Source organism: Taurulus bubalis (assembly GCF_910589615.1).
Source record: "Taurulus bubalis genome assembly, chromosome: 2".
In the NCBI taxonomy this organism is placed as follows: Eukaryota; Metazoa; Chordata; class Actinopteri; order Perciformes; family Cottidae; genus Taurulus; species Taurulus bubalis.
Window position 1 is genome coordinate 32,267,152 of NC_136590.1, and position 20,398 is coordinate 32,287,549.

The 20,398-nt window shown below is 38.9% G+C and overlaps 2 protein-coding genes across 3 annotated transcripts; one reads left to right on the top strand and one right to left on the bottom strand.

The window, feature by feature from the left end:
• Nucleotides 1–630: 630 nt before the first annotated feature.
• On the bottom strand, nucleotides 631–5,060 carry angptl5 (angiopoietin-like 5). Its single transcript, XM_079214146.1, has 8 exons — nucleotides 4,881–5,060; nucleotides 3,394–3,565; nucleotides 3,124–3,227; nucleotides 2,940–3,033; nucleotides 2,559–2,662; nucleotides 2,367–2,487; nucleotides 1,293–1,478; nucleotides 631–1,112 (listed from the first exon to the last, which is right to left on the bottom strand). Exons 1-8 carry the CDS (start codon nucleotides 4,935–4,937, stop codon nucleotides 793–795), a joined length of 1,158 nt encoding a protein of 385 aa, XP_079070272.1. The 5' UTR covers nucleotides 4,938–5,060; the 3' UTR covers nucleotides 631–792.
• A 3,974-nt stretch (nucleotides 5,061–9,034) lies between these two features.
• On the top strand, nucleotides 9,035–18,751 carry LOC306733243 (transcriptional coactivator YAP1-like). 2 transcript variants are annotated; one of them, XM_079214450.1, is made up of 8 exons: nucleotides 9,035–9,351; nucleotides 10,900–11,099; nucleotides 11,885–12,039; nucleotides 13,675–13,776; nucleotides 14,009–14,109; nucleotides 14,281–14,399; nucleotides 14,730–14,830; nucleotides 15,707–18,751. In XM_079214450.1, exons 1-8 carry the CDS (start codon nucleotides 9,148–9,150, stop codon nucleotides 15,886–15,888), a joined length of 1,164 nt encoding a protein of 387 aa, XP_079070576.1. In that variant the 5' UTR covers nucleotides 9,035–9,147; the 3' UTR covers nucleotides 15,889–18,751. The 2 variants fall into 2 exon arrangements, with proteins under 2 accessions (XP_079070576.1, XP_079070577.1); XM_079214451.1 differs by lacking the exon at nucleotides 13,675–13,776.
• Nucleotides 18,752–20,398: the final 1,647 nt, after the last annotated feature.

A 20,398-nucleotide genomic window follows, 5' to 3' on the forward strand; every position in this document is an offset into this window, starting at 1 on the left:
TAATTTGTAAAACAATAATACGGTGTGTGCCTACACTTTAGGAGTTCTTTCATCATTATCTTGCATAATGCCTGTCGAAAACTGTCCAAGGCAGAAGTCAGCACAGGCTCGACCACCTGTCGTAATCAGATCTCAGTAGCACAAGATATTGCCAGAGCATATTTAGTGTAATTGTTTCTGGGAATATAAACTGCGTATATTCACCAGCTGCTCCTAAAACTTTCCACTGGGGTTTCTCCTGCTTTAAAAAAAACGTTGGCCCTCTACAGAGAAGTTTGGATCAGAAGAAAAAGGTCTTTTAGGCTTTAACTAATGGTTTTATTAAGGGTTAATAAAGCATTCATGGTGACTCATAAAACAAGTTGGCAACCCAAAAGTTGCTTTTATTAATACCTGATCAATAAAGCAATAGTAAATTATGCATCAACCATTAATAGTCATTAGTTTATGTTACAAACATACATTTAAAAAAATGTAAAAGAAAATTGTACCTATTTTTTGATTTTAGTTGTTTTACTCTGAGAAGATGTCAGATGTATATTGTTGGGGGTGTTTGTTATGGTTTTAGATGCATTGTAATAATTGTCATTTGTAATTGTAATTGTAATTGTCAGACATATTTGTCTAAGCAAAATCACCTTTAAGGAATAATTTCCGAGCAGGTGATTTGTTACAATGAAAACAAGATATATCCTTTCATCCTTCCATCCTGTTTTATTAGAACATCAGGTTTTACAGTGCAACTTTTACAAGAGGTGTTTTCTTCCTCTCTCCCTCTGCTTCTCCTCTCTGTCAGTTATTGGTTGCAATCCTCCTAATCTTCATTGTGACGGATTTGATGGTATGTGGGACTCCGTTCTGTCTCCAGGTGTCCCACAAAATGTGCATCCTCTGCCCCTGGTTTTGCTCTGCATCTTCGGGAGAGCCGTTGAGGTTTGCCAGGCCGCACTGGTTGAACCACCATCCTGTCTGGTTGTGCTGGCTGCTGCAGCTCTCCACTGTACGGTTGTCGATGGAGCAGGAAGGATTACAGCCGTCATTGTCTACGTCCGAGGCGCTGAAGGGAGCAGTGTTCTGGTTCTGATCCTGGTCGTAGCCGCGAAATGCATCACCTGAACATACACAGACATGCACACAGGTATGCAGACGTGCACATGTTGATTGTGAACATATATAAGTGCATTTATCATCATTGTGAGTTTGAATTGTGTGGAGGAAAAGCACAACATTTGTCAATTGCTCTGCTACAATTTACTACAATTAGTCTTGACTCTTGAATAATTAAGTCATACCTGCGCTGCCTGCATATCTGCCAAGGTGTAAACTGAAGAACAGGGTTTCATTGCCCAGGTCAAAATCATCATATGCTGCATAAGAGGTGACATCATCGTGGGACACCAGAGCGATGTGAAGTTGGAACCGAGTATCTTTTTGATTTATTATATGAAATACCTTCTTCAGACCCAACCAGTGTTCTCCTGTACACACAAACACACACACACACACACACACACACACACACACACACACACACACACACACACACACACACACACACACACACACACACATATATAAAAGAGAGATTGTGCCGTTAGTAATATCATTGGCAAGTGCAAAAGGAATCTCCAACATTTGACAGCATTAAATGCTGCGCTAAAATGCATCTTAAAGATTTAAAAAATCTTCTAAAACATTCAACAATATCAACAAGTATCCCTTAAAAAAAATGTTTTACCATCTTATGTTGCATATTTTGTAGCACTAAAACATTTAACATTATATAAGAAATGTAAACATGTTACTGCCATTATAACAATTTCTTAAGAGTTAGACTTAACATGCAGCACATTCATGAAAAGTAAAACAGTTTAATAAATAACAATAATGAAATAACAGATCAATGCACCATGCTAATGGAAATGTTAATATAACAGCTTACAGTTTGGGGAAGGCTCTGTCTGTTTCAACATGACAATGCTCCTGTGCACATAACCAGGTCCATAAAGAGAGTTTTCCTAGTTTGGAGTGGATATTGAAAGGCCTACACAAAAGGCAAAGACCTCACTAAGGCTTTTGTGGCTGAAAGACAAGAGCCAAAATATTGTTGAAAGTTTTCTCAGAGGAACACTATTCAACAATCACAATTGGATGTAATACTTTAGGTCATGTGATGTATGTTTTAATGTTCATCTTACAAACTCACAGTGTTTAGGTCTGCATGTTAACTGATGTTCTTGAGCAGTGAGCCGGCACACCTTACAGACATTAGCGGTTGTTCTTAACACCTCAACGTCCTTATGTTGGTTTTTAAGCTTTCAACAGGAAACAGGCTTCTCTCACTGTCTAAAGTAAATTCACACAACCTGCGAGGTTTCCAAAGCCATCGACATAATCAGCCCAGGCTCGTTTGAAGTCAGTTAATCCATCAGTCCTCCGTTGCATCACCGTCCATCCGCCTCCCATGTAGTCCATCTCACAGAAAACCTGCAGCACAGGTTGTGTTTTGACTGCCGATTACGTGACTGTGAATGACTGAAGTATTGGTGTACATCTACCTCAAAAGAAGAGTCTGTATTCTCTGGGTGGACGATGTAAATACCACTGGGGATCTTGGGGACGACTGACAAAAGATTGTCCTTGATGTCGCTGCAGTCTCGTCCTAATCGAAGCAAACACACTCCTTTATTATCAGGAAGACAATTAATTCACAAAAGGATGCATATAAGGAAGGATGTATTTCTAGCATGCATTTTACATTATTTTGAGTGAAAAACATGTAGTTATCAATTTATTCTTTTTAGATATACTGAAAGAGTAAATGCTCCTTTATGGTTGGGAATGTTCTCCAGAGTCACTCCTCCTGACTATCAAACTAATATTGATGTGTAAAAATAGTGAAATTTATATGAATGAACACGTGTTTGTATGTGAGTTACCATGGGATTGCACAGGTTTAATGGAGTACAGCTCAGTGTTGCTTCTCTGCACCTCAGAGCTGAGCGTCTGCACTTTAATCATCAGCTCTGTGACCTGGAAATATGACATCAGTGTTCATTCAGCCAACCAATCACACACTTAGAACCCCTGTTACTAGGAGAGAAAAGGAAGACTTCACTCTACTTGACTGCTGAGGATGTCCAGGGCTGTCTGCTGCTCCTCCATCACATCTCTGATCAGCTTCCGGGTGCTGCGTCCAAACGCTAACAGAGACTGCTGTAACTGGCCTACACGCACACACACACACACACACACACACACACACACACACACACACACACACACACACACACACACACACACACACACACACACACACACACACACACATTCTAAACAACAGATGATTATGGAAGATGTAACAATATAAACAGGAAAGAGATTTTTTCTTACCACAGATTGAATGTTTCTCATCTCGTAGCAGCTTGACAGTGATGTCACATGGGATGGAGCATGTGTCCTGACCTTTGACCCCTCCGGGAAGTTTCTGGCCTTTGACCGGAGCATCAGAGAGGTCCTCGTTGACTATTTCTGATTGGCTGAAATAACTGCTCTGTCCTGTGTCCTAGCAGTCAAGAGAGAACTACAGGGTTTAATCTACAGGTGAAAGTTTGTATTTATATATCTGTACTTGACTGAGCAGGACACAATGTCCTGACCAGCTTCTGTATTTAACCTCTTGGTGGACACATGAAAATATTAACTCATGGGGATCAACCAAGTTGGTTGGCTACAATAACACACAGACAAACACAGTGTAACTGCAATATTCTGTCTTTAAATCCTACAAAAAAAGTGGCAGAAAATAAGAAAGCACATTTACTCTTCAAACTCCATTTTATCAAGTCATTTTAGTCTGGGTTTAAGTCCTTTCATATTCATGCAAAAATGTAAAGGTAATAATCGCTGCCAGCTTAATAAATGGACCGTACAGTGCTTTTATAGTCTTCCGACCACTCAAACAATACATCACTCACCCACTGATGAGAGGAGCTACCATGCAAGGTGCCACATCAGATTATCAACCATCAAATTCATACACTGTAGGCGCAGCTACGGGAGCAATTTGGGGTTAAGTGTCTTGCTCAAGGACACAATGACATGGGCTAGTGGAGCCAGGGATTGAACTGCCGATCCTCTGATTGAAGGACGACCCTGCTCACCACTGAGCCACAGCAAGGTTGTTTCCTTGCAAGGACAACTTTTTTTTTTAACTTGGTTTGCTATACTTATTTACACACACAGACACAAACACACATTACATTACATTTAGCTGACGCTTTTATCCAAGGCGACTTACATTTTTTTCTATACATCGTAGACACAGCAACACACACACAGCAACACACACACACAGCATTGTTGTCATGACCTTTGGGCACATTATATTCACTTACATGGATTTCCTGGAGAGAAAAAACACTCAAACTGTTTGCAATCTTTAGTTGCACACACGCACGCACGCACACACACACACACACACACACACACACACACAAACACACACACACACACACACACACACACACAAATAAATACAGTAACACTATAATAATGGTGATGTTAATGTTACAAACAAAGAAAGGAAAAGAAAGATTCCCGATTCATGATCCATCCATGATGCCTGACATTAAACCCTTGGATCTCCATGATTGCTTCAGTGTTTCTTTAAGCAATGTATACTCATCTGCAAAAAAATGCTTATTGGAACAGGTTCGAATTTGACCAAATCCAACAAGTGCCCTATTGCTGCATGTCCCCTCTCTCTTCCCCTTTCTTGTCTATATCTGACTATATATTACAGGTAATGAAGCCCAAAAGAAACATCTTTTAAACAATAATAATAATCCCTAATACATTGACATGCATATCATACATACAGTGGAGGAAAGCAGATGAGGCAGAAGCAGCAGAAGGACAGTTGCCGTCCACATCATGTTGTCTGACTGGGATTAATTCCTGAATATCACCAGCAGCCGTTTCTTCATTGATGCTTTATTTTTCAACAGTCGGCTCTTTTTCCTCACATGTCCACTCTTGCTGCCGAGTTTTGTCCGTCCTTCCTCTCAGTTGTCTAACTTCTCCCTGCTTCCTCTCTTGACTGCCTCACTTTCTCCACCTACACCAGTCACTCCCACTTTTTCTTGTAAATTCCCATGACAACATCCACGCTTTTATCACCAGCCCATATACAAATTTGACCAGCTCTCACAGGGTTTCTGACAAGTAGGCTAGCTGAATGTGCTGATTCTGGATTTGTGGTAAGGAGCGATTGCCTTCCCCCTCAGTGTGTCTATTTCCCCGCGTTTTTATTGTGCAGGTTATATCCTGCCACCAGCATGAGAAACAGATGTGGGGAAAGGGAAATGAGCGGCTTGTTTTAATGTCGGAACACTTTCTCTCCGCTTGTGTCTTAGAGTGGGAGCTGAAGGTAGGATGCAGGGAAGGCACGGGGTGTCTCTGCCTCTTGTCTTTCTCCTTGACCACCGACTCATCTGAAAACAGCCTCCCAGAGGGGCAGACCACTTATTTCTTAACTGGGCTGTTAAGCAGTGAGGAAAGTGAAAAGAGCAACAGCACATTCCTGTCCGGGTCCAGCTGGAGCCGGCCAGCCGGCCTGTCGAGTCGCTGGAAACTTTGCTGTGAGAGCCAAAGTAAAGCTTTGCTGCTGTTCTGAACCTGTGTGAGTTTCCAGCCATGGTCAGTGAGAGGAATGTGAAAAGCCTGGTGCCCCAGCCCCGGGGCCTCCACATCTGTCCTATGTTACATGCTCTTGTAAAGCGGTATGCATGTGAATGACACATTATATCTTCCAGGCGAGATAATGAGAACATTGGTGAGAACATGTGGTGTCTCTTTACCTTAAAGCCTGTCCTTTTAAAGGTATGATACATTTAAAAAACATTTTGATGGTTGAAAGCAAAGACATCCTTGGAAATGTACTTATTCTCTGTCTGTATATGTTAAATATGAAGCTAATGCTGAGAGACAGGTAATTTAGTTTGGCATAAGGCTAGAAGCAGGGGAAATATTTATCAAAGAGATATGAGAGTGTACAATGAAAGCTAATATTTATGTTTCCCAAAATGTTTACAGCTATACCGTCTGTCTAAAAGTAACAAAATCACTAATCAGCACATTATATCTGCTTTGTTCAGGCACTAACTCCCCATAAAACCACATCTTTGATTTTTGTAAGTGTTAGGAAGCGGGCAGTTCGACACCAGAATCTGGTCTTTGGATATCAAACAGTGGGGTTTTATTGACCACAAAAATGAAAAAAAGCAAAGCAACCTCAGCTAAATTTGGCCCGAATAGAGTTCAACAAAACTGAATTCTGCAGCACAGTAACTCAAAAGAAGAAATAATTGTACCAGTACAAGTTATAAAACAAAATGTAAGTGTTAACAGCAGTACATTAAATAATTGCTAATAAACCTAGATACCAAATCCAACTGTGTTGGTTGTTTAAATATGGGAAAGTTGCCCAAAAGTTGAGTGGAGGTGAGTGGAATATTACGTCACCATGTCTGCTGGTGTGGATGTGGGTGTGGCCATCACAGCACGGATCAACATATTCATTTATGAGTTTTAGAAGAGAGTAGAACCCATTTCCAAGTATGTTTTCCAGTATAATAAGCAAAGATAATCATCTGCTGCTTTAGCCGCGTGCTTCACACAGGCTGTCAGCCTTGATTGAAGCTTATTAGTGTGTTTCCAGATCAAGCTCATTATCCCTTTAATAATCAAAAATATACCAATAGCAGTCGCCTAAGTATAATATTAGTGAATTAGTTTTTCTTTCAAACGCTTTTCCTCCTGCAGAGGTAATAATCACAAAACACAGTTACATCAGAAAAAGTTAATATCCTCCACATCTGCCCTGTCTAAAATATAGGACAGTGCCATCTGCTGCGCTTTGGTTTGTACTACATGACAATTGTGAATTATGTTGATCTTTTTTCCTGTTGGGCCTCTGAATTCTTCACACAAAGAAACTAATGATAATGATAACGATAAAAGATTGTACATCTTGTCTTATTAATGATAACTGAACACCACGTATAAAGAAAACATGTCTTACTGTGTCAGAAGGGGAAGAGGAACAATTTCTTTATTGAATCAACACCATTTAGAGAGGAAAATATATTTTTGTTGTAACTTAACACAGAATGAACTTCAAATAAAAGTATTGGCTGCGTTCAACACAATCGTGCACACGCACACGATTCAGGTGAGCAACATTTTTACACAAAGCCCCCAGAGAGGCATGCAAATCATGACAGTTGACAAGTTGATACAAATATTGAACCAAAATACAAATCTAATCTAAATACAAATAAAATAAAGATATACACGTATAATCTCTTCTAATTCCTTAACATTGAGTTTTGTCCATATGTTTCCCATCAAGCAGCCTGTTGACATTGTTTTATTCCATCTGTTTGACAGCATATTAGCTTAGATTAGATTGAATGTGCACGCAGTAAGAACAATGAAATGCTGTTTAGCACCAAATCAGACACAAACATTAGCACATATAGAGATATACAGTAAGAAGATGAGCAAATGTAAAGAATGACATAGGGGTATGGATTGTGAGAAGAGATGTTACTGTGATCCGTATAAAAACAAGACAATATACAAAGTGTGTAGTGAGAATGAGTATTGTATTGTGTATTTACTGTAGACCCATATCAGTTTACCCCAACCCTGCATTGCGCTTATTAAATATGTAAACCCAATACCGAAAGCTGTCATGGCTGCAACATCTATTCAGATGTAAATAATCTAGATCATGCATCATTTTTGTACATATTTTATTTAGATTGTCCCAAAAAATATCCTTCCATGTGTTATATTACCAATAGAAAAACGTTTCATGTCCACTCCATCTTCTGATAACTCAATAATTGAATGAGTTATTAGATGCATAGTGGACAATAACACCATTCCAGGCAGACTTTTTTTTCTTGAATTCAATCTGTTGGCCATCTGTGCGCGTGTCTTCCACCAGAGGGCAGGACATTGTGGCCGCGTAACTGCATTCACAAACAGACTCTGGCTGAGTTGGCCTCATCAGGGGCGGATGTTTTCTCAGAGCAACTTCCCAATCCCCCCCCCCCCCCCCCCCCCACACACACACACACACACACCGCCCCCCCCCCCAAAAAAAAACAGACCAAAAAATACTCCGAGCCTCATTGCTCCTCTCAGTGTATCATCTTCGCTTTTCTCTCGCCACCTCTGTCTCCACTTGGCTCTCTGCCTCTTTCCTTCAGCAGGCGAAATCTGAAAATAACTGGAAACTGTACATGAGGGGGATTAAAGTAAAGACTATTAGTTGACTCTAATATCACGGATTTTCGTTGGAGCTGTAAATAAAACAAAAATAAACTTGTGTTCAAAGCCTTGTTGTTGATGGTTTATGTCTGCTCAGAAATACTTCCCTGCGACTACTGCGGCAGCTTTAAACCCTGCAACCCCGCCCCTCAGCACTATCACATGAATCTGGACTCAACAGTGGATGTGAAAAAAGTTTGGAGGTCTCGCTGGAATCACTTTTCTCCCACTAGTTTCACTTTTTTCTGTTTTTTTGTTTCACTTGAGAAGACTTTTGGGTCAACGTTTGCATCGGAAATCGGTGTCCGGCTGAGTGTTTCCCCGGCTGTGATTTCTCCAGTTTATTTTCCCTGCAGGAATACGGAGAGAGAGAGAGGGAGAGAGAGAGAGAGAGAGCGAGCGAGAGGGAGGGAGTGAGGGAGGGAGAGAGAGAGAGAGAGAGCGAGAGAGAGAGGGGGGAAACGGTCTGGCTGCTTGAAGGTATGTGGGAGGCATGTAACGTGTTGTACGCTGTTGAGATTGATTTTTGTCAGCGATCACTGCTTTAACTCCTTCGACTTCTTTTCCCGACGATTGCGCTTCGTTTCACAGCTGATTAACTTCCGAGATGTAACAGTTTGAAACGGACAAGGACACAAAAGTTCAAATAGGGTGGGGGTGGGGGGGTTAAAAGTGTAAACAAATCCGATCATAGCGCCAGCGCTCCGGCGCTTTTAGTATTAACGAGTCTGAAGTTTATTTTCTGTTTTGTTTTGTGTGTTTGAACTTTTCGACAGATTTGTTTCGACACCAAACTTTGGCGACATGGACGCGCACCGCGGCGCGCCTCAGGCCGGGCAGCAGATCGTGCACGTCCGCGGGGACTCGCAGACGGAGCTGGAGGCCCTCTTCAGCGCCGTGATGAACCCCAGCAAGACGGCTAGGCAGCCGTCCTCTCTGCCCATGAGGATGAGGAAACTGCCGGACTCTTTCTTCAGGCAGCCGGATGCTCGGGGCCACTCCAGACAAGTATTAACAACTGCTGCTAACTGCACCATGCTGGTTTACAGAGCAACACTCATGTGTCCAGACCACAAACTACATGAGATCAGTAGCCCTGCAATACACACTGAGTGACCAAAACAACACAAATCCTCTGTAATGCAATCAAACACGGTCTGCTTCGTGTCAGTAGTTAGTGGTGACAATGATAGATAGATAGATAGATAGATAGATAGATAGATAGATACTGTATTCATCCCCAAGGGTACATTTGTTTGTGGCAGCAGCAAGCACGTTACATAGTAAACATAGCAATATTAAGTATGGGAAATACTCAATATATACAATCAAATAGCAAAGCAGAAATATTAATTGAAGAAAATTGCATTAAAAAAAAGTATAAATATAGGAAAAGCTGTTTCATATTCCTAGTTGGTTCACCTCCTTTCTCATACCAGAGAGGGACAATACATCAATAACTCTTAATTAATCCAGATAATTAATAGATGGAGGCTTAGATTGGTACATTTAGTTGATGAATTAGTGGAAAAGATAATGCCCAGTACAAGTTCCCACAGCCCACGGTGAGGCCTGCTTTTAATCGAGCAACATCCAAAAACCCAACTATATTCAATTTACTATCATGTAACGAACAGCATCAGATGCACACATTTGAGAAGCTGGAACCAGCACATTTATTTTCGTCCCCTGTTACTCTATTCTGATACAGTTTCCCTGATTTGGGCATATTGTTTTGTACTTCTAAGACTTTGTTTTGTACTTCTAAGACATTCCTCCTTGCCACAATAAATTCTTCTGTTGTTTTATTGACTGATGCACTAACGGTTCAAGCAGCACATTATCGAATATGCCCGATATTGCCTCAAATTCTCAAATAACTTTTGATAAAATTAGCACTTAGTGTTTCTGATTAAGTGTTTTTCCCAAGAAACCCACTCTTCAGAGTTATCATTATGAATTGGAATATAAATGAGTCTCACTAAATGTATTGAGAGAAAAATCACCTACCTTTCATGGCTATTCCCAAGCAGGACACATGTCGTGCTGAACCTCTCGATTAGAAAGCAGTACGAGTTTTACCTGCAATCCCAACTGCCCGTTAGAAACAAAGATGCCTCTCCAACCTTATATTTCACGTTAAATGAGTTACAAATTGTTTATTTGTTTAATTACCAACAAACATCTCTTGACACTTTTTATTTGTGGATGTGGCTCTAACATCATAATTTCAGAAATTTTATTAATCATATTATCACAAACAATCGGAACTATTTTCTGATTTTCGTTACATAGTTCTCTGAGAAATCTAGTGAACAGAGCGTTCACTAGATTTCTCAGAGAACTACGTAACGAAAATCGTGTCAACAGTATAAACGATGAACGCTTATTGGGAGAAGAAATAGAACCATAAAGTAAAGAAGTTTCACAGTTCTTCCTCTCAGCATTTGTTTTTGCAGCTCGGCTCCAAACCTTTTCTTCTGGCTGGTTTATTTTTCTGATTGCTGTTTGTGGTTCTTGTCGTGGGAGTTGTTAATCCTGATTGTTTCTCGTCAGGCCAGTTCGGATGGAGGTGTGTGTGGCTCCCTCACTCCTCATCACGTCCGCGCCCATTCCTCCCCTGCCTCCCTTCCAGTCAACTCGCTCTCCACTCAAGCAGCAGATGTAGCTGCGGCACCAGTCATACCTGACGACGTGCCACTCCCCCACGGTTGGGAAATGGCCAAAACGCCTACTGGCCAACGATACTTCCTCAAGTAAGGCCTAACCTCTGTTTATCATTGTGTTTGATCTGTCGCACTGCAGGTTACCTGAACGGTTTCTATTCAGAATGACCCAAAGGGTCAGCTCCGCCTTGTTCTCACATCTACACTTCTACATCTGCTCTCAACCTGTATATGGATGCAACTAATGATCCTTAGTACAAAATGGTTAGACAATAGTGAAAATGCCCTTTCACAATTTCCCAATGCTCAAGGCGTTGTCTTCAAATTGCTTGCTAATTGTTCAGAATTAAATTGGTTCAATTAATAATTAATTTAACTGACAAAAGCTGTAATTCACGTTTGAGAAGCTGAGAGAAGCAAATCTCTGCATTTTTGCTTGATAAATGACTGAATTAATATTATTCAAATTATTTAAACGTTATCTCATCAAACTGATTGAATCAACCAATCACTACTTTGTTAAACCCATTTTAAATGCACTAGGAATAGTTTCTTTAGATTGTTACAGAACATATCCTTCTTGAATATTTTGCTCGAGAAAGAATACAATTAAAAGTAAAGTTAAATTGCACCAGTGCAGGACTCAAACTAGTCAGTTGCATGCAAACTGAAAATATGCCAACTAGTTTTGCAACCCGTGTGGTTTCAGTCTCATTCATGAGAGCACATGGCCCGACAGCTCACACCCCTGTCAGAGGCGACAGGTAGTACAGGTAAAGCAGGTCCGATGTTAAAACGTGCCTCACGGTTCTTATCCATCAAGTTGCCGTGGTTTAACACATGCAGATATGTTGAGACTTGTTGTGTGTTTGCAGTCACCTGGATAAGACGACTACTTGGCACGACCCTCGACTTTCACAGCTTCAGTCAGCTGCAGCTCAGCATCCAATCTCTGGCACTCCGGTCCACGCCCACTCCCTCAGCAACCCAGCACCCACTACGCAACCACAAAACATCAACCCAGAGACAGGTATTACTTAACTTTTTCCTCCCCCTCACCATCCAGTTCTTTCTAACAGCACAGACACACTTGTCATAGTTCAGCTCCATCAACAGTCTTTGCTGGGTGAGATTTCTTCGGGATTTCTTTTTTGGTCTCTACGTCTATGGCTCTGGTGACTTTGGTGGGAATTATCAAATTCATTCTGTAGATTAAAGCCTAAAAGACCATGATGATGGAAACTGCTATAAAATGAGAGATGAGACTCTCTACTTATACATATTTTTCTTAATTAGATGCAAGTTTCATAGCTTGTTGGACTAAAGTCATCTTTTAATAAATTCTACTCGCGTAACATTTTTAAAGGGCCGGTTAACCCAAATTACAAAATTACAATCACAAAACATTTTCTTTTTATTTGTATTTTTGCTTTTTTAAAACAGAAACAATAGACAGCTGAAAATAAATGTGAGAAGACAGACATGATACAATCACATAGTAAGCATCTTTAATGGTGTTCACAATTTGTCATTGTCTTAAAACAATCAGGTGCCAACATGGACATTGAAACAGGTTTTTTTCCTGTAATGATTCCTCCTATTCATACTTGATATCAGTAGATCCTTTACTAATGCGCTTACAATATAACTGATGAGTGACGAAACCCACAGTCATTGTTCTGTGCAAAAACACTGCACTAAAATAAATTTGTCAAAACAAGTGGATATCTTTTAGTCGTTGGTTACTGTCCCTCCCCTCCAGCTTAACAAGGATACACTGTCTGAAAAAACAAAGAGGAAACTTTTGAATACATGTTCGCACAGATTGAGGATTGTGGTTTTTGTCATTTACACCGGAGGCATGTCAGGAAGAGAACTTAAATCCAGCATGAACAGGAGGAATAATTCCAGCAAGCAAAAACTATTACAATGTTCACATGGGTACCTGATTATAGTTTTAAGACTGACTTTAAAAATTGTAAACCTATCCTTTAAAGCTCTGGGCCACTGGAGCGTCTCTGTTTTCAGCCACAGCACGTTTTAAATAAATCAATGTCAAAATTCCATGTATAATGTATGAATAATGTTTGAATTCAAAAAGAAACAATGTCTAGTTTCCCGTCACTCTAGATAATCCACAGACCCCACTGTGAACAGTTTTCATTTGAACTACTTTCTAATGAAGAAATAATCCTAATGCAAACCTTCCATAAAGTGTGTAATTAAATAAAAATAATCAGTGGATTATCCAGAATAATGGAGATAGCGGTTCTGTAAAGAGATGTTGCTGTTGAATATTTTTATTGTAATTTGACTGAATGGACGCTTTTTAAGAGGAAAATATTTAGAAACCTTTTCTTTTTCTACAAAGAGCAGCATTGCATACTTTATACTGATTTACTTTAGTGATTTAAAATATCCCACCTTCTGCATTCAGGCAAGATGCACCTAGAATAACACTTTTCTTTCTCTACAGAAAATACTATACTGTCGCTATTTACCCTCTAACCTTCACTTCTATTTATAAACCCTCTATAAACTAAAAGCTACGCAGACATTGAAGGACGTGGGCCAGATTTTAACTTTTCTATTCTCAACCCTCTCAACAATGCTCTCCATCCACCATTTATTTGCCTTCTCACTGTGTACTTTCACCGCTGTTCAGGTCCAGTGCCTGAAGGCTGGGAGAAGGCTGTGACTGCAGATGGAGAGGTGTTCTACATCGATCACATAAATAAGACCACCGCATGGGTCGACCCGCGTCTAGGTAGCGCACTATCCAATTTGTGTCTCCTGAATTGACAATTCTAATTTGTCAATGAGAAGCATTTTGTTCCAATATCCACCATCACAAGTTGCTGTTTGGAAAAAAAAAATCTGAAAGATCGCAAGGTTTTGACATGTTCTCCTCATATTTGTCATTGCTGAAATGTTTAAACTTGTGGAAATATTTACTTAATTGTCCAAATGTTCTTTTTTCGGTGAATTTTTTGTTGCAGCCCAGAAGATGAACCCGGGCATCCTTGGCTTGGCACTGCAGCAAAGACAGGAAAAGGAAAGGCTCCGATGCAAACAAGGCCTCCCTGCACAAATCACACAGGTCAGAGGTTAAATAAAACTGTACTTGGACGTGCCGTCAAAAAAACCTGGGATATCTGGCTGCATATTTAGTTCAGATTTAACAATGGTTTAATTAAACCATTGTTTCATGTAAACAGAGCTGGAGTTTTAAACTACATTATACAAGCATGCATGTTTGTCTTACTTGTAGGAGGCAGGAGGAAGGAACCAGATGCCTGGTGGGATGGACCACGACAGGAACGCACAGACGCTTGTCCCTTCTCTGGATGTCAGGATCAGAGCCTCCAACCACGAACCCACACTTAATGGGTGAGTTCATGTTTAATATTACTTTCATGTATTGTAGATCTCTTTTATTGTAGTATTAATTGTCACAGCGCTGTGGTCATTAAGAGACCACATTGCAAAAAGTATTCATGAACTTTGCTTAAAGTAAAAGCAGTAACCAGCAATACCATTGAAAATCTAATTTTCCTGAGTAAATTAATCTAAAGAATGGCCACTTCCAGAATGTTGCCAGAATTTTTCTTTTAATCTCGCTGCAAGCTGTTTTTACTTGTTTCTATGACTCATTTCATTTTTTTTAACAGATGAATCTGATATAAAGGAATGTTTATTTGTGTGTGTGTTCTTGTTCAGAGCTCACTCTCGCAACGAGAGCATTGACAGCGGTCTGAGTGTCAGCAGCTTACCTCGCTCATCGGACCACATGTTGAGCTCTGTGGATCACATGGACACTGGTAACACACACACGCACACGCACACCAAAGTCAGAAAGATGTTACTGGGTCACAGTGGACAGTGGAAAAATCCCATCACCATTTATAAACATGTGTATTTTTATCTAAGCCAAGGTAATGATGAACACACTGTCCAGATGTGACATCTGTTGATCTAAATCTATATTGCAACCAATGGGAAGCAGTTTATTTTTGGATCATAGAGTAAATGTCTCACAAATTTAGTCAGTGTTAATGCCATGATTCTAGCTTATTTAGCTGTATTATTTATACATTATGTATCTTACAACTAATAACTATGTTCTTCTTAGGTCATTGGTTGTAAATCAAAAAACAAACACAAAATCTCTCTCTCTCTATATATATATATATATATATATATATATATATATATATATATATATATATATATATATATATATATATATATATATATATATATATTTTTTTTTTTTTTTTACCTATGGCAGTAACCTTTCTAAATAGAGTAATTTGAATCAACAAAAACAGCTTACCAAAGTGAGTCGGTGGTAATGCAAAGAAAAAAAGAGGGGAATGTAGAGAAGTGTGAAAAGTTACGCTGATTACATATACGAAATACACATTTAATGGCATGAAGAACACAGAAAAAAGCCTTGACTGGCAGCGACTTTGAATTGCAACACTTTTTTTGCCTATTAAACAGAAACAGAAGATGTAAAACATGAATCGTGCATTTTATTTGTGTAGATACACATCTCCTGTGCGAAAAAGAGAGAAAAAAGTACACACACTGGTCCAGGTGCAGCTGTAATAAAGAAAATGACCGTCCAAATTCTCAAATTCCTCCCAGCTCATTGTTGATCAACACCGTTCTTCTTCTCTGACTTCTTCCAGGGGATTCTGGCGAGCCCTCCTCGATGACCGTACAGGAGTCGATGTCTGTACTCCCAATGTCTGAGGGTGAGGAGCTCATGCCTTGCATCCCCGAGGGTCTCAGTTCAGACCTTCTGATGGACATGGAGACCGTTCTCTCCGGGTCGCACATGGACAGAGACAGCCTGCTCACCTGGCTATAGACACACCAGCCACAGCCCCAGATATGGTTTGACATCAAATCTTCAGGACATGACTGAGAACTCTGGAGAATCATTGGCTTCAATAGTGGTACAGAACAACGTTACTGAGAGAATATGCTCCTGCTGAATGACGGATCCGTAACACTACTCGCACCCTGAGGAATGAAAAAACCTGATTCTCACAGAAGGTGGTAAGCTGCTGGCGTTCTCCTCTTTTTGTGCTCAGTTTTATAGAGATGCATGACAGAGCATCCGTCTTTTCACAACCCTCCTTTCTTTTAAGTCATTGACCTCAGATGATGCTCCCCATGTCTATGGTAGAGAATACAGATTTATTTTATTATCCCGACTTGGGTAATAGCGTTTGCAGCAAACTTTTAAAAACAGTGTCAGGTCAATGAAGTCTGGATGTAGCAGTTCAAGAAATGTAAAAAGAAAAAAAGACATGTTCAAATAACATGGAAGTCGTTTAATTATCCACATTGGCCTCTGTTACCTCATATAGCTTGTGGCATAAAATAACAACATCTAGTACTACTACCTCTAAGCAGTCTGTAATTTGTGATTTTATTGCTCGTAGTTTCCAAAACATATCGTCTTAAGAAGCGTCAGTACTAAGAGCAAAGGATGAATTAAAGAAATTATCTGGATTACACTACATTGGTTGCCTACAACCAAAAATCTCTGCTCAGAGTAATCAAAGCTAACATTACCACAGCTGCATACCACTGCTACACAGAGACATCGGGGGTAGAGGACGCACCCTTGTGGAGAGCCAGGAGAAGATTAAGAACACTCAAAAGAGTTTTCAGTTGAAATGCTCAGAAGCCAAAAACAGTATTAACCCTCATCAGAGTCTGTGTGGAATATCTTTTTTGTACTTAAATTAACGAGATTAAGCTTTATCTTTGGTCACTTTTGGCCTTTTTTCCAAACAAATGAAAGCCTGTCAAAACCCTTAAGATTCAGAGAAATAACTTTGGGTACTAAAACTAAAATAAAATGTGTATTTATGGACCTCTTTTTACAGAATATAAAGAGGATGTCTACAGTTATTGAACACATGATGCAATCCAACACAATACAGGGTTTTCCCCAGGAAACTAATCACGACACATCCGGTCTTCTGATCTATTTAGTTAATGGACATCTATAGCCACACTTTTTCCATTGAGTTTTATTTCTTAAAAGTGTGTTAATTACATTACATTAGCCCAACTCCACGCTAAAATACTGCAGAAAACCCTGCAACAGCCTTGCTATGAAATGTTTTTTTTAAAGTTACTAATACCCAGGCTTTGTTAATACTGTCTTAGTTTTTGTTTTTTGTTTTATTGGATTGCATTTTATTGTTAAGTGTTCCAGTCATTTGTTCCCCTGCAGCATTGAATATAAGCTTCACAAAGGTATTTATTGGAGATTTGTTTTATTGAATTGCATGATATTGTACAGTTGTGATATTATTATGTCTGCCCCCTGTTTAAGAAATTATGCCAAAGAGTTGCCATCATGGCTGGACGCTATCTCTCCTTGGTGTGCAGCAGAGATTTGAGCTCCCAGCAGCTTCTAAACTGGCCATGGACCTTAAATGAAAAGTATTCAATTCATCCCTTTTCTCCACTTTTCCCACTATTGGCTGAATACATTCCTAGTCATTTCCTTTTCTTCACATCTTAAACATGTATTTATTCAGTGGCATCATATATTTGATTTGTTCCCGCAGAAAGACATTCAACCAGTAACTACTTAATTTTAGCTATTTATTTTAATTTTAGCTATTTATTTTTCACCCATTAATGGGTAAAAAATGTAATATCACAAAAACACAGTAAACTCTAATCCCTTTCATCTCATCATAGTTATGTATAAACCTAACGTAAAGATAATCTGGTAATGAATTGCACAACAGAAGAAAGTTTCAAAATCCTGTAAAGAGATGTAGAGAGCTCTACTATATGGTCGCATGTGAATTAGATGTCTGGAACAATAGAAGAAACACATTCAAGTTTCCAAAGCAGATCAACTTTGCTAAATACAGTGATGTGCAGGATTTGTTGTAAATGCAAAAAAACATGCAAAATCACTGTTAGAATCCTTTTTAAGATAATCCTGTCCGGGCCATGAAGATATTAGTTTGCTACCAATCTATAGTTATAATATCTTCTGTCTATGTTTTGTAAGTGGGAACGAGGAAAATACTGTGCTTTAAAAATGGATTTCATTGGGAGAGTCATGGGATAAGTCAAGGACCCTGTTGTGCTTCTTTACAAAAGCAACCTACAAATTGTGGACGCTGTGGTCTTGGCATATTTTGTTTCTACTACAAGTGCTATCTGGTGCTGTTATTACAGAAGGCAGTCATCAATAAGGGGAGCTCTTTAATTCTCCTTTGTTAGTTACACTATATAGTAAGTATATACTCTGTTTTTATCTGCTGGGTTATTTTTGCAGTGTGTTCATATTTTATCTGAATTTGAAGCCGTTTTATTATTGGTGAGAGCCTTATTTCAAACCAGCTTCCTTTTTTATATATACAGTATTTAGAAGTAAAAACTTTCTTCACAACACCCCCAAATAACGTGCCAATTCACCTAATCTTTAAAGTACCATGGGCCGGGAGCAACTCACTGTTCATACATGTAATGCAACACACTACCTAGCCTTTTATTTATCTTAGCATGCATGACACTTGCTATGTATGTTACATTATAATTATGTTTATTATCCTATTTACAGAGAGTTTGGAGGCAATCAGACTTGTTTTTTTTTTTTTACCCTTGTATGCATGTGCTTTATATATTTCTTCTTACTCTCACTGTAATCATTTTAAAGGAGTTTCTGTTTAATAAAAATTTGAAATACACATGGCAAATGGTAGTTTCTAGCGTGGATTTTCTGCTGTGTGGTAGTGAAACTACATTTTGATGACTACACAATGTGTTATTTTAGCTTCATTGATGTCCGTTGGGTATGGATGGGAGGAAAGGGCAGCTAATGCAGATTAGTGTTACTGTTTTCCTTAAAGTGCAGGTACTAATTAAATGGACAGGATATTACAATACCTTCCTGCCTGGATTTGCAAGAGCCCTGGATTTTGGTATATGTACTGTACATATCAAAATCAACATAATCATCACACAATCAAGATTCCTGACATGCATATTTGGTTATACATTTCAAAGCTAGTAGATTGTTCTCTGCTCTTAAACATGTTAAGGCTGTATGGATGTCCAAGAGAAGTTGATCTATCTGAAAATAAAATTGTTCTTCATAATTGCTTAAAATCAATCCTAAAAGCTGAATCTTCACCCTTTTGAAGAGATTACAGGTTGTAGGAAGAGACAATTCATACAACCCATTTTTTAAAGTAGCTCATGTGGTATGCAAAGGTACAGAAAATGCACTGTGAGGCATGGTTGACAGAGTTGGAGGAGTGGTTATGACAGGAAGTTAGGGGAACTACCACTGAAGATATCACATTCTAACCTCACCCTCTGAAGCAATGCTGCGTGACTCACTGCTGTCTGACTTGTCTTCAACAAGGCGTTTATGTAAGTATCCAGTCTATTCCTTGTACCATTATTTTAGCTTTAATATTCTTAGGTCACCTAAGTGAAAGACAGAATTATATTGTTATTTCTGTAGTTAAGACAATATCATTTGTATGAATATTATCAGTGTTGGCTCTGTGTGTAATATATAGAAATATCGCTTTATATATAGTTTTTTTAATTGAACATGTGTCCTCCAGTACATAGGAGGTATAAAACATGTACAGTGGTGGAAAGTATCTCAGCACATGTATTCAACTACTGTACTTAAGTACAATTTTGAGGTACTTTATACTTTTACTCTCCTACATGTCTGAGGGAAATATTGTAATTTTGACTCCGATGATGCTGTGGTACAGACTAAACTATCAAACAGGATTGAAAATCTAGTATACAACGCTCTGAAATGGATTACTAGTAACCAAATATTTTTACAGAGCCATATTGCTACATTTACTTAAGTAAAAGATAAGTACCTCTTCCATAACAACAAATACAGGTATGTTGCATTGATATTTGTAGGAAATTATGATCTGTTCACAAATGGCAATATTCACACAGGCTTAAGTTGATACAAAATAAATACAAAAGATTTGTAAAGCTTTATGCAGGTTGCTGGTATTGTTTATTGGGTTACACAACAAATGGAGGTTTTCATTGATTTCTTATCAATCTTAAACAAAATAAACAAGGGAAGAACATTGATTTGATGATCACATAAGATACATGTTTATTTATAATATGAAGATCATTACACAGATGTTGCTCAATAAATCTACACTCATCTTTACGAAATATATGGGTTGGGCAGGTCTAAACTAAGGTGGGTTCTGAGCAATTGTGACAAAATGAACAGTTCCAATGCTTGTCTCTCTTTTGTCTTTTTCTTTAGTAGGCTATTTCATGTTATTCATTCATAAAATAGCTTCCTTCGTGTTTGGAATAATAATAAGATGTTG

Coding starts and splice junctions, on each gene's coding strand:
- angptl5 (XM_079214146.1), bottom strand. CDS start 4,937: ATGATGTGGACGGCAACTGTCCTTCTGCTGCTTCTGCCTCATCTGCTT. Junction 3,228..3,393: donor TGAGAAACATTCAATCTGTG/GTAAGAAAAAAT, acceptor GTGTGCGTGTAG/GCCAGTTACAGCAGTCTCTG. Junction 2,663..2,939: donor TAAACCTGTGCAATCCCATG/GTAACTCACATA, acceptor TGCTTCGATTAG/GACGAGACTGCAGCGACATC.
- LOC306733243 (XM_079214450.1), top strand. CDS start 9,148: ATGGACGCGCACCGCGGCGCGCCTCAGGCCGGGCAGCAGATCGTGCAC. Junction 11,100..11,884: donor GGCCAACGATACTTCCTCAA/GTAAGGCCTAAC, acceptor GTGTGTTTGCAG/TCACCTGGATAAGACGACTA. Junction 14,110..14,280: donor TCCCTGCACAAATCACACAG/GTCAGAGGTTAA, acceptor TCTTACTTGTAG/GAGGCAGGAGGAAGGAACCA.